At 57.1% G+C, this 12,771-nt stretch overlaps 3 protein-coding genes across 10 annotated transcripts in view; 2 read left to right on the top strand and 1 right to left on the bottom strand.

Annotated features, from left to right (window-relative positions):
* The window catches only part of ABCB9 (ATP binding cassette subfamily B member 9), a 46,238-nt gene extending 41,906 nt beyond the window's left edge, over window positions 1–4,332 (bottom strand). The window contains exons 1-2 of one of the 4 annotated variants that reach the window (XM_032168391.2): window positions 3,992–4,169; window positions 2,721–2,832 (exon numbers count right to left, since the gene is read on the bottom strand). The gene's annotated coding sequence lies outside the window, so the exon portion shown is untranslated. Of the gene's footprint in view, window positions 1–2,720; window positions 2,833–3,991; window positions 4,170–4,191 lie in introns of those variants that run through there. The other 3 variants (XM_058425679.1, XM_032168390.2, XM_058425680.1) reach the window with 3 other exon arrangements.
* A 184-nt stretch (window positions 4,333–4,516) lies between these two features.
* OGFOD2 (2-oxoglutarate and iron dependent oxygenase domain containing 2) lies at window positions 4,517–9,804 on the top strand. 5 transcript variants are annotated; one of them, XM_032168395.2, is made up of 7 exons: window positions 4,517–4,604; window positions 5,295–5,351; window positions 6,123–6,236; window positions 6,340–6,439; window positions 8,201–8,328; window positions 8,512–8,769; window positions 8,842–9,804. In XM_032168395.2, the coding sequence occupies exons 5-7, from the start codon at window positions 8,290–8,292 to the stop codon at window positions 9,103–9,105; spliced, it is 561 nt and encodes a 186-aa protein (XP_032024286.1). In that variant the 5' UTR covers window positions 4,517–4,604; window positions 5,295–5,351; window positions 6,123–6,236; window positions 6,340–6,439; window positions 8,201–8,289; the 3' UTR covers window positions 9,106–9,804. The 5 variants fall into 5 exon arrangements, with proteins under 5 accessions (XP_032024286.1, XP_032024288.1, XP_032024285.1 ...); XM_032168394.2 differs by having other exon boundaries at window positions 4,598–4,867; XM_032168397.2 differs by having other exon boundaries at window positions 6,070–6,439.
* A 33-nt stretch (window positions 9,805–9,837) lies between these two features.
* On the top strand, window positions 9,838–12,692 carry ARL6IP4 (ADP ribosylation factor like GTPase 6 interacting protein 4). The gene is given in 7 exon segments (XM_032168413.2): window positions 9,838–10,312; window positions 10,344–10,537; window positions 10,909–11,079; window positions 11,352–11,660; window positions 11,738–11,855; window positions 12,250–12,319; window positions 12,401–12,692. Coding segments are annotated over 7 exon segments (1,266 nt in total). The 5' UTR covers window positions 9,838–9,965; the 3' UTR covers window positions 12,458–12,692.
* Window positions 12,693–12,771: the final 79 nt, after the last annotated feature.

The raw sequence follows: 12,771 nt of genomic DNA, 5'->3' as shown, positions 1-12,771 counted from the left end.
TGGGATTACAGAAGCCTGCCACCATGCCCAGCTAATTTATTTATTTATTTGAGATGGAGTCTCGCTCTGTCACCCAGGCTGCAGGGCAGTAGTGTGATCTCGGCTCACTGCAACCTCCGCCTCCTAGGCTCCAGTGACTCTCCTGCCTCAGCCTCCCGAGTAGCAGGGATTACAGGCGCATGCCACCACACCTGGCTAATTTTTGTATTTTTAGTAGAGATGAAGTTTCACCATGTTGGCCAGGCTGGTCTAGAACTCCTGACCTCAGATGATCTACCTGCCTCGGCCTCCCAAAGTGCTGGGATTACAGGTGTGAGCCACCACACCCAGCCTGGAAGCTTTATTCTATTGAATGTTTCCAACACAAAGAAATGACAGATGTTTGAGATGATATATATGCTCATGACCCTGATCTGATCACTATGCATTATATGTATTGAAACAACACTACGTACCCCATGAACATGTAAAATGATTTGTCGACTAAAAAATAAAATAAAATAAAGCTTTATTCGTAATTGCCTAAACTTGGAAGCAACTATGATGTCATTCAACAGGTGAATGGATACACTGTGGTACATCCAGACAATAGAATATCATTCAGTGCTAAAATGAAATGAGCTATCAAGCCATGAAAAGGCATGGAGGAACCTTCAATGCACATTCCTAAGAGAAGGAAGCAATCTGAAAAAGCTCTATACTGTATGATTCCTACCATATGACATTCTGGAAAAGGCAAAACGGTGGAGACAGTACAAAGATCAGTGTTTGCCAAGGGTTAGTGAGAAGGAAGGGGTGAGTAGGCAGGGCACAGAGGATTTTTAGGGCAGTGAAACTACTCCATATGATACTATAATGGTAGATGCATGCCATATACATTTGTCAAAAACTATAGGCCTGTAATCCCAGCACTTTGAGAGGCCAAGGTGGGTGGATCACCTGAGGTCAGGAGTTCGAGACCAGCCTGGCCAATATGGTGAAACCCTGTCTCTACCAAAAATATAAAAAAAATTAGTCGAGTGTGGTGGCACACTCCTGTAATCCCAGCTACTCAGGAGGCTGAGGCAGGAAAATTGCTTGAACCCAGGAGGCGGAAGATGCAGTGAGCTGAGATCATGCCACTGCAGTCCAGCCTGGGCAACAGAGTGAGACTCCGTCTCAAAAAAATAAATAAACAAACAAACAAAACCAAAAAAACTATAGAATATGTTTATTTAACTTTTAATGATTTTTTTTGAGACAAGGTCTCATTCTGTCACCCAGGCTGGGGTTCAGCAGCATGGCCTCTGCTCATGCAACCTCTGCGTCCCAGGTTCAAGTGATTCTCCCACCTCAGCCTGCTGAGTAGCTGGGATCATAGGTGCACCACCACACCCAGCTAATTTTCGTATTTTTCATAGAGACGGGATTTTGCCATGTTGACGAGGCTGGTCTCAAACTCCTGAGCTCAAGCAATCTGCCCACCTCGACCTCCCAAAGTGCTGGGATTACAGGTGTGAGCCACTGCGCCCAGCCAAAAACTATAGAATATATGAATCCTAATGTAAACTGCCAGCTTTGGATGATAATGAGGTGTCAGTGTGGGTTCACTGACCATAACAAATGTACTGGCTCGTGTGGGATGGTGATCGTGGGGGAGGCTGTGTGTGCTGTGGGGGATGGGGGTTATGAGAACACTCTATACTTGCTACTCAATTTTGCTGTGAGCCTAAAACTGATCTAAAAAAAAAGGAAATCTATTAAAAGTGGTTAAAATGGTAAATTTTGTTATGTAGATATTATCATAATAAAAAGAATGTTCATAGCAGCTTCATTCATAATATCTTTTTTGTTGTTGTTGAGACGGAGTCTCGCTCTGTCACTCAGGCTGGAATGCAGTGGCGCAATCTCGGCTCACTGCAAGCTCCGCCTCCCGGGTTCACACCATTCTCCTGCCTCAGCCTCCCAAGCAGCTGGGACTACAGACGCCTGCCACAATGCCCAGCTAATTTTTTGTATTTTTAGTAGAGATGGTGTTCCCCTGTGTTAGCCAGGATGGTCTCGATCTCCCGACCTCGTGATCCACCCGCCTTGACCTCCCAAAGTACTGGGATTACAGGCATGAACCACCACGCCCGGCCTCATTCATAACGTCTTTAAACTGGAAACAGCGCAAATGTCTGTCAGCTGTAGAATGGGCCAATGACTTGTGGAATGTTCACTCAAGGGAATAGAAAGCAGTCGAGAAAAAGAACAGGGGCGCTTCTATGGGGGCTGGAATGTTCTGTTTGGGATCTAGGTACTGGTTACATGGGTTTGTCCAGTGCTCTATGTTGACTTTTTTGTTTTTGTTTTCTGAGACAGAGTCTCACTCTGTTGCCCAGGCTGGAGTGCAGTGGTGCAATCTCGGCTCACTGCAGCCTCCGCCTCCTGGGTTCAAGCGATTCTCATGCCTCAGCCTCCCAAGTAGCTGGGATTACAGGCGTGTGCTACCACGCCTGGATAATTTTATTATATTTTTGGTAGAGACGGGGTTTCACCATGTTGCCCAGGCTGGTCTCGAACTCCTGACCTCAGGTAATCGGCTGGCCTCAGCCTCCCAAAGTGCTAGGATTACAGGCGTGAGCCACCACGCCTGGCCTCTATGTCAATTTTTAAAGTATGTGTATATATACACATATACAGACATATACATATGATTGCACATTCATATACATATATTCACATACACATATACATACCACTCTGGAATCAAGATACTCTAATTCCGGAGCGTTCTAATTCTGGTCTGCTACTCACTAGGTTTATGACTCTAGACAGGTTCCTGTACCCACCGAGCCTCAGTTTCCTTATCTGTAAAATGGGGATAATAATACCTTAAGCAGTCAACAAAGATATATGTCAGTGCTGGCTGGCAGCACATGTTGATTCAGTACTTGCTGGTAAATATTTTTCTTGCTGCTGCTCCCTTTGGTGACTGAGCCCAGAGTGTCTGGAAGGAGGAGCGGGTCCATGGAGAGGGCCAATCTAAACGATAAGCAGGCCGGGCGCGGTCGTCTCAGTTCTAGCCCAGCCTGGCCAACATGGCGAAATCTCGTTTCTACTAAAAATACAAAAACTTTGGGAGGCTGAGGCGGGCGGACCACGAGGCCAGGAGATCGAGACCATCCTGGCTGACACGGTGAAACCCCGTCTCTACTAAAAATACAAAAAATTAGCCGGGCGTGGCGGCGGGCGCCTGTAGTCCCAGCTACTCGGGAGGCTGAGCCAGGAGAACGGCGTGAACCTGGGAGGCGGAGCTTGCAGTGAGCCGAGATCGTGCCACTGCACTCCAGCCTGGGCGACAGAGCAAGACTCCGTCTCAAAACAAACAAACAAACAAAAAACAAAAAAATTAGCTGGGCGTGGTGGCGCGTGCCGATAATCCCAAATATTCGGGAGGCTGAGGCAGGAAAACTGCTTGAATCCGGGAGGCAGAGGTTGCAGTGAGCCGAGATCGCGCCACTGCACTCCAGCCTGGGTGAAACTCCATCTCAAAAAATAAATAAACTGATAGGTAGCACACGCTCATCTTGCAAACTGCTGCAAAGGGAGAGGGGGTGAGGGTGGGGTGGGGTGCTGCATGTGCCAGGCCTGCCTGGCGGCTGGCTGGGGAGCCGACCTGCCCTGGGCCTCGTAGAGAAAAAGGGCAGTTAGGCGGGTAATGAACACTGATCTGGGGAAATGGATCCTTTCCTAGATAGCAGGGCCTCTCACTATCGCTGGGCAATCAAGACGACTGTAAAACGTTAAACACCTTCTCGGGCCGGGCAGCTCTGCACGAGAAAACCCCAAATCCCACATACTCCCACCACTCCCAGAAGCCCTGTGGTGGTGAACTGGGGAACTCAGAGGGCAGGCCGTAGGGTTCAAACGCCATATTTGCCCCTTACTGGATGTGTGACCTGCGGCGGGTCCCTGTGCCTCTCTGGGTCTCAGTTTCCTCATCTGTAACATGGTGATATAATAGTACCTAGCTCAAAGGTTTAATGCTGGTAGATTCCTGAGCAAAGGTCCGGAGAGAGAAGAGGCTCGGTCTGCAAGAGTTGTCATTTGTTGGCCGCGGTGACACCACGCCCCGTCGCCCTCCCACACCTGACCCCGCCCTCCCGCGTCCATTGGGAGCGCCACCGGAAGTAATGCGAGACGGAGCGTTTTAGCGGAGACACTCACTGGGACAATCTGAGGTAATCCAACAGACTGTGGCGGAGGGACCGGAAGCGCCAGGCAGGGACCCGGGGTAGATGCTAAATCCAAACTGAAACGCACAGGGCTGGATGATTGAAGCAGCAGCGGGAACTAGTCAGACCTCCGAGCTCTTTAAACTATCTTCAGCCTTCCCCGTGGGCTCGGCTGGTTCTCCACGAGCTCCGAGCAGAAGAGGGGCCGGCGTTTAAGTCAAAGGCCTTGGGGCTCCGAGTCCCTCCCTCTCCCCGTCCTGTGAAGGCGCGACCCAGTTCAGCTGTCTGTAAAGTGGAGCCATTAGTCCCTGCCTCGTGGTGGGAAAACTGGGAGGCGGAACGAGGAGGCCGCCGGTCCCAACCCGGCCCAGGAGCATTTTTCTGCGCAGACCGTTTCCTGGCGAGGTGCGTCTTCGTCCTTTTCCGCCCTTGGGAACTTAGAGCGGCCCCTTGGCCGCTGGTTCCGCGCCTCCCGCGGTTGGGGGCGTGCCCGGAAGTCTCTCTACGGAAGCTGGCAGGGCTGTGGGCGCTTCACTATGGCGACTGTGGGGGCTCCGCGGCGCTTCTGCCGCTGCGCCTGCTTCTGCACCGAGAACTTGTACGTGGCGCGCTATGGGCTGCATGTGCGCTTCCGAGGCGAGCAGCAGCTGCGCCGGGACTACGGCCCGGTGAGTGGCCGCTGTCGTCCCTACGGAGCAGTGGGCAGAGAGGGGCAGTGGAGGAGGGAAGTTCGTCCCCAGGGTCGTTTGCTTTGCGCACGGCGCGCACCGCATCCTCAAATACAAGAATGACGGCCTGTTTGTGCCTCAGTTTTCTCACCGTAAAGGGGTAATAGTATCTCCCTGTGAGGTTGTGAGGAAGGAATGAACACGCATATAGGGTGCTTAGGACAGGGCTGGGCTCAGCTTGCCGCCTCATAGCAACACCAGCCCGGAGCCCTGTCCTGAGCTTGACAAGGTTCCGCAGTTCATTCTCTCCATGATCCTTTGAGGTCGGGGCTCCTCTCCCCATTTTAAGCAGGGGAAACTGAGGCTTAGAGATTGGAGGGACTTCCTTAGGTCATACAGTCATGTTCAGTGTTCTTTCTGCTCCTAGATCCTGCGCAGCCGAGGCTGTGTTAGCGCCAAGGACTTCCAGCAGCTGTTAGCAGAGGTACCAGTCCCCTGTCCCTGTACAGCTCCTCCTCGTTAGATTTGTGTCCGCAGCTTGAGGGGTCTCCTAGCCTCAGTCCCTGATCCCTGAAGGGTCACTTAGGCCCTCACTTTCCTCCTTCCTGCCCCTGACTCATCCGTCCACACCTGGGTCTTGGCACCAGGAGAGAGAACGGGAAATGCTAAGTTGCCTAGTCATGCCGTTCTTAACAGCTCTGCGAGATAAGCACACGCACCACCCTCATTTTGGATTGAGAAGCTGAGGCTTAAAGAGGGATCACTTGCCCAAGCTTTTACAGCAGGAGCAGATGCGATCCCAGCCACGGCTTCCAGGCCCCTGGGCTCCTCACACTTTACCACATACCCCACAGGCTGCTGCCAGGGCTGCTGCCCCGCTCCCTCTTCCTCCTTCCCCTGGAGTCAGTGGTGGGAAGCTTCCCAGGAGAGTCCTCAGCAACCTCTGGAACACAGGACTTGGCCATGACTGTCTCCTTCCCCTATGTGGGCCCAGATGGTTGAGGTACATCTAGGGGTTCTCATCCCAGCTAGGCTCAGGTTGGGGCAGCCTGAAACAGGACGGGTCTGCTTCTAGAAGTCCCTTTCAGCTAACAGTCTGGAACTTGCAGTTGACCCAGATAGATTCAGGAGTGTAGGCTAGACTTGGCTTCCAGCCTGGGCCCTGTCTGGCGTTCTGGGCTTCAGTTTCTTCATCTGTACAGTGGCCTCAGGAGGATGGGAGGCCCCACCTGGTAACAGCCCTGTGCCACCGCAGCTTGAGCAGGAGGTGGAGCGGCGGCGGCGGCTGGGGCAGGAGTCAGCGGCTAGGAAAGCCCTCATCGCGAGTTCTTACCGCCCGGCACGGCCTGAGGTCTACGACTCACTGCAGGTACCAGCCAGCCAGAGTGCTTGAAGGCCGGTACTGGAAAGAGGAGGTAGCATCCAGGGCTGGGGGGGCTGCCTGCCCCACAGCTGGTGTGTTTTGCCCCCAGGATGCAGCTCTGGCCCCCGAGTTTCTGGCAGTGGCTGAGTACAGCGTGTCCCCAGGCGCAGACCTCAAGGGCCTTCTCCAGCGGCTGGAGACAGTATCGGGTGAGGTCCTGGCCCTGAGACCTGGCAGGACCAGGGAATGGCAGCCTGGGAAACCTGGGTATGGGATGCTGGGGTCCCTCCAGCCACCAACTTTGTCTCCAAAAACCAAACCAGCAGGAGCTGGAAGGGTCAGTGGGACCAACCCGCCAGGAGCAGGACATCTGCATTCATTCATTCAATACCTGCCATGAGCCTGGTATCTTCATTCTTTCCTTCACCCTTCCTTCGTGCCCTCATCCAGCAAATAGTGGGTATTTGTGTCATGTGTGGGACAGCTGACACACTCAAACAGGGCTGATCCAAGATCTTAAAGGGACCATTGAGACAGGTATGGGCAGGGTAAAGGGACCAGTAAGGAATGGCAAAGTCCCGTCCCCCGGGGCTGGCAACAGGAGGGAGCAGTTACCACCTGGAGTTGTGGCTCTGGGCAGAGGCCTGCAGCCATGCCAGACTCCAAGTAGGGCAAGAAATGCCCCACTTCTCCCCTTTGGATTTCCTGCTGGGCTCATTTATTGGCTAAACCCAGCAGGAAATGCTGGGCAAGGGAGGTTTGCTTGTTGTTTAACCTCTGTGATTCAGTTTCCTCATCTGTAAAATGGGAGCAACAGTAACCCCCTCTCTTAAGGCACCACGATGATCAAGTGAGTTAATCTGCATAGAGTGCCTGTCACAGGGCCCGCAGGTAGTGTTTGGAAAGTGTTTCCTATTCTTTTTTTTTTTTTTTGAGACGGAGTCTCGCTTTTTCACCCAGGCTGGGGTGCAGTGGCGCAATCTCGGCTCACTGCAAGCTCTGCCTCCCGGGTTCACGCCATTCTCCTGCCTCAGCCTCTCCGAGTAGCTGGGACTACAGGCGCCCGCCACCACGCCCGGCTAATTTTTTGTATTTTTAGTAGAGACGGAGTTTCACCGTGGTCTCGATCTCCTGACCTCGTGATCCGCCCGCCTCGGCCTCCCAAAGTGCTGGGATTACAAGCGTGAGCCACCACGCCCGGCCTAAGTGTTTCCTATTCTGATTGGCACTGGTAGCCTGGGCTAGGGGCTGCTGTGGGAGGCAGATACAAGTTTCCCCTCATGGAGCCTGTGCTTTGTTGGGGGTCATGGGTGGAATGAATCCCCCTTCTTCCAGCCTGGGGGTGCTCTCCTCATTGCCTTCCACTTCCTGGCAGCTGAGATAGTGCTGAGGCTGTTGGCTGGGGCAGGGCCCAGGCTGTGAGGTGGCCCCATCGTGGGCACACTAGCCCTGCACCCCTGGGCATTGGTGCATCTGCCAATAAATGTTTAGGTTTCCATTCTCAGCCTGGCTTCTTCCCCCCCAGGGCTCAGCAAGAAAGAACAGCCCCTTCTGGCCTTCCTGCTGGGGGACAGAGGCTCCCAGAGCCACTTCTGAGTTGGGGTACAGACTTCGGTGGCTCATCAGATGAAAGGAGGTGCAGAGAGAGCCTGTGATCCCGGCTTGGCTGTCACTGGCCTGCTGGGTGTCCCTGGGCTACTTCTCCTCTCTGGGCCTCAGGACCCATATGTGAGCTCCCAGTGCCAGCCCTGTGGACACTTGTGGAGTCTGGGGAAAGGTTCCGGGTATAAGTGGGGGGCATGGGAATCGGCCTCCCCTGCTCCTCATGTTGCTTCCTTTAGTCATCACAATAGCCCTGAAAAGTGAAGGCCTCATCGCCATGGCACAGGTGATGAGACAGGAAGACTGAAGCCCAGGCCTGGCTGGCCCACAGCCACATTCAGGCCCACAGACCATCCCTCCTTCCACAGAGGAGAAGCGCATCTACCGGGTGCCTGTGTTCACAGCACCCTTCTGCCAGGCCCTGCTGGAAGAGCTGGAGCACTTTGAGCAGTCGGACATGCCTAAGGGGAGGCCCAACACCATGAACAACTACGGGGTGGGTGAGGCCTGGCCGGTGGCAGAGGAGGGGGTGGCTGGGGTCAGGAGGCAGTGTCGGAGGTGCTGCAGATGGGCTGCCTGCCCGGGCTGTGAAAGAAGGTCATAGTGGGATCACCGTGGAGTGGAACCCCAGGGTTGCAGCCCCCTAGTTTTCTTGCTGACCCCAGGAATCCCCTCCCAGGTGCTGCTGCACGAGCTCGGGCTGGACGAGCCGCTGATGACACCACTGCGGGAGCGCTTCCTGCAGCCGCTGATGGCCCTGCTGTACCCTGACTGTGGTGGGGGCCAGCTCGACAGTCACCGGGCCTTTGTGGTCAAATACGCACCAGGCCAGGACCTTGAGCTGGGATGCCACTATGATAATGCCGAGCTCACCCTCAATGTGGCCTTGGGCAAGGTCTTCACAGGGGGCGCCCTGTATTTTGGGGGCCTCTTCCAGGTGAGTGTGTGACCCATGCGGCAGGGCCTGGGGCAGCTGTGAGTGCCCAGGCCTGAGTCGTGCCATCTGCAGGCACCCGCAGCCCTGACGGAGCCCCTGGAGGTGGAGCACGTGGTGGGCCAGGGTGTCCTCCACCGTGGCGGCCAGCTGCATGGGGCCCGGCCCTTGGGCACTGGTGAGCGTTGGAACCTTGTCGTCTGGCTCCGAGCCTCGGCTGTGCGCAACCGCCTCTGTCCCATGTGCTGCCATGAGCCCGACCTGGTGGATGATGAGGGCTTCGGTGATGGCTTCACCCGAGAGGAGCCCACCACGGTGGATGTGTGTGTGCTCACCTGAGCTTGCTTGGGCCCAGTGTGGGGGTGGCAGGCAGGTGAGGGCTCCGTTGCCTTTGGCTGGGGGCAGAAATAAAATCCCCACAGCCTACTGCACTTCTTGGCTCAAGGCTGTGCCGGCTTCTGGGTCATTCTCTGGGCAAACATGCCGCCTTAGTTCAGGTTTGTCGGAAGCAGAGTCTGGAATGGGGCGTCAGCGAGGGAGTCAGGGAAGCAGGGGAGGGGAGGGAGCAGCTGGGCAAGGAAGTGGCTTCAGAGGACGTCCAGCCTCAGCCGACCCCGCGGAGAGCTCCAGGCAGAGCCCACAGTACCACAGTGTGCCTACACCATCGGTTACTGGCTCCTGGATGAGGGGGCCAGAGAGGAGTGAGTAACTTCCCAGATACTTATCTCCAGGGCAGGGTGCCTTGCAGTAGCCAAGGGAAGCCTCCAGAGACAGCACAGATGTGAACCCTCAGCAGCAGGCATCACCCCCAGTGGACTTGGGTGGGCCACCAGTAGCATCTTCTAGATGGCAGAGGGGTGAATGGCAGGGCCGGGAACTAGGCTGCCTGGGTTCCCATTCTGCTTCTGCCACTTCCAGCTGTGTGGCTTTAGGTGAGCCTTCACCTTTTGGTGCCTTGGTTTCCTCATTTAGCACCTACCTCCTAGAGCTGTTTTGAGAGTCAAATGCGCTGACGTATATAAAGTGCTTTGCAAGAGCCCTTTGTGTTTGCCGCTGTCATTATTGTGGAAGAGTTGCAATTTGGCGGACCGATTGGTTGAAGCGCACAGCCGCGCTTTTGAGTTACACATTTGAAAGTCGGGTGGTTCCATATTGCAGTCTTGAGTTCGGTCTTCCTGGGAAGGTGGGGCACCAGCCCCATGCCACGTTGCACGGATCAGCTGGAGCAGAATCCCGGCTTCCCTCCGGATGGGCCTGGGGTTCATACCCGTGCTCGCTGCCAAGGTGTCTCTGGCCCCTACGGACACGAGTTTGCGACCTCTGAGTCACTGGGTGGGCAGGTCGGAAAGACCAGGGCGCCCCAGTCGGGAGCTCGCAGTCGTATGGAGAAGGCAGGACCAGCCGGGGAGGAGGGCGGCGCGCGCGAGGGTCGCCTTCTTCCCAGGGCACCGGGGGCGTGGTTGCTGCGGGCGTGCGCCGAGAGGGCAGAGTTGGAAGCGGGCGCAGCTTCGGCAGACACGGGCGTGAGGGGCTGCGGAGCTCGAGGGCCGGCGCCAGGCTGCAGGGCACGGCCTCGCCCCGGCGCCCCTGCTTGCCTCTGCGGGAGGTGGGCGCGCCCGAGACGGAACCTGGGGCGTCAGAACGAAAGGCAGCGGCGCCGCGCTTCCCAGCCGGACAGCCTCCCGCGCAGCGCCCCGGCCGGAAGCCTCCTAGCCGCCGCTTCCCCTCGAGAAGGCGCGGGGCGGGCTGTCCGGCCCGTAGGGCTGTCGAGGTGGGAACAGAACAACCCCGGGGGCCCCCTTGAGGTGGCGAGGCCGGGAAGGGCACGGGGCTGGAGGGTAGGAGAGCGCGGGAAAGCGCCTCAGACGCCACTCGCGGCGGACGGCGGCCCGTTCCCAGGGGCTCGGAGCCGGGTGCGCAGGCGTGGGGCGTCCGGGCGGGGGCGGGCCCTTAATAGGCACCGCTGGAGTCGGCGGAGAAACCGGGGTCCCCAGCGTTGGGGGTGGGTGAGGGTCGCTCATTTTCCCAGGACGGTGACGGGTACTGGGCGTCGCGAGGCCCCGGCCCCGCTAGAGCCACCCTTGGAGCCCGCCCGCGGCCGGCCTTGGGGGCTTCGGCTAAGCGCGTCTTCTCCGTCGCCAGCCCGCGGCGCCATGGCTCACGTCGGCTCCCGCAAGCGCTCGAGGAGTCGCAGCCGGTCCCGGGGACGGGGGTCGGAAAAGAGAAAGAAGAAGAGCAGGAAGGACGCCTCGAGGAACTGCTCGGCCTCCACATCCCAAGGTCGCAAGGCCAGCACGGCCCCTGGGGCGGAGGGTGAGGACCACAGGCATCGGGGAGAGGAGGCGCAGCCACTTCCCAGGGAAGTCGGGGCGAGCAGTGGTCGGGGACGCTCAGTCATGCCTCTGTGCAGCCGGGCCTGAGATGTGAGGGCCAGGCGCCGCAGGAGTCGGGAAGGGGGTCCTCTGGGAAGCTCCATCTCTGTTCTGGAAAGCCCCTCAGGAAGCGCTCACCCTGTAGACGGTCTGTGCCTGCCCCAGGCCAGAGCAGGGGACAAAGGTTTACCTCTTCCCCTCCTGGCCTTCCAGCCTCACCTTCTCCCTGCATCACAGAGAGAAGCAAGCAGAAGGCCCGGAGGAGACCACGATCCAGCTCCTCCTCCTCCTCTTCCAGTTCTTCTAGCTCCTCTTCTTCCTCCTCGTCCTCCTCCTCTTCCTCCAGTGATGGCCGGAAGAAGCGGGGGAAGTACAAGGACAAGAAGAGGAAGAAGAAGAAGAAGAGGAAGAAGCTGAAGAAGAAGGGCAAGGAGAAGGCGGAAGCACAGCAGATGGAGGCTCTGCCGGGCCCCTCGCTGGACCAGTGGCACCGATCAGCTGGGGAGGAAGAGGATGGCCCAGGTACTGTGCTGTCCAGCACCTGAGAGGGAGAAGGTCCCTTCCCAAGGCCTGGCCACCACCTCCGTGTTCCTTTCCAGTCCTGACGGATGAGCAGAAGTCCCGAATCCAGGCCATGAAGCCCATGACCAAGGAGGAGTGGGATGCCCGGCAGAGCATCATCCGCAAGGTGGTGGACCCCGAGACAGGGCGCACCAGGTGGGGAGCCTTTGGCCTGACTTACACCACAGGGTCTGGGAGTGTTGGCCGAAGATGTGTGCTCTTGGGAGGAGTGGGGCCGGGCGGGGTTCCTGCTGCCTGAAAAAGGCCAAATGTGGGCAAAAATACGGTCACTTGGACTAAGTAGTTGCAGGGGCTGGAAGGGCCTGGAGGAGGCTCTTCAAAGGGCTGTTGTTGGCCTGGCTGAGGCTGGCAAGGCAGAGCCCAGCTCCGCTGCCTTCATCAGGGAGAGTGGGTGAGGCCCCAGGGTCTGTCCACTCAAGGCTGTGCGGCAGGATCCCTGGGACCCCTCTGCTGGCTGCTTGTGGTTCTGCTCCTCTGGCATTAGGGGATCTGCCTATTCCTTGCTGAACGGAGACCCTCCCACCCCCAGGCTTATTAAGGGAGATGGCGAGGTCCTAGAGGAAATCGTAACCAAAGAACGACACAGAGAGATCAACAAGGTGGGTGTGGCCCCTCTGCCTGCCATCCGCCCCCAGCTCTGTTTGTGATGTACCCCTCCTCCTGTGTGCTTTCTTCCCCAGCAAGCCACCCGAGGGGACGGCCTGGCCTTCCAGATGCGAGCTGGGTTGCTTCCCTGAGGGCCCCAGCTGGCCAAGGCCTGTGGACGGCGCTGGCGGCCCAGCCTGGGCAGGCTTCAGGGTGCCAGTGGGAAGCCTGATGGGTGCTGGTGGCCTTTCCCCGGTGGATTGGCCTCTGGCCCAGCCCAGCCTCTTCTCAGGGGCAGAGGGGGTGGAGGATGGGGTCACCAGCCTGCTTGGCACCCCCATCTGAAAGAGCAGCACTTCGTAGCTATTAAAGGCCCCCTGGATAGACTTCCTCTGTTCTGTGGCTTTTTGTACTGGGGGAGAGAAGGATGCTACATGACTGCCAGGGAAAAACAAGGGCTCCAGGA

The sequence above is a fragment of the Hylobates moloch genome, unplaced genomic scaffold (assembly GCF_009828535.3).
Source record: "Hylobates moloch isolate HMO894 unplaced genomic scaffold, HMol_V3 SCAFFOLD_12, whole genome shotgun sequence".
Taxonomy (NCBI): Eukaryota; Metazoa; Chordata; class Mammalia; order Primates; family Hylobatidae; genus Hylobates; species Hylobates moloch.
This window is presented reverse-complemented; position numbering and strand designations above follow the sequence as displayed.

Excerpts from the sequence above, each read along its gene's own strand:
- OGFOD2 (XM_032168393.2), top strand. The coding sequence starts at position 4,736 with ATGGCGACTGTGGGGGCTCCGCGGCGCTTCTGCCGCTGCGCCTGCTTC. Across the intron at positions 5,352-6,069 it reads TCCAGCAGCTGTTAGCAGAG|TGGCCTCAGGAGGATGGGAG; the intron begins GTACCAGTCCCC and ends TCATCTGTACAG. Across the intron at positions 6,440-8,200 it reads GCGGCTGGAGACAGTATCGG|AGGAGAAGCGCATCTACCGG; the intron begins GTGAGGTCCTGG and ends CTCCTTCCACAG.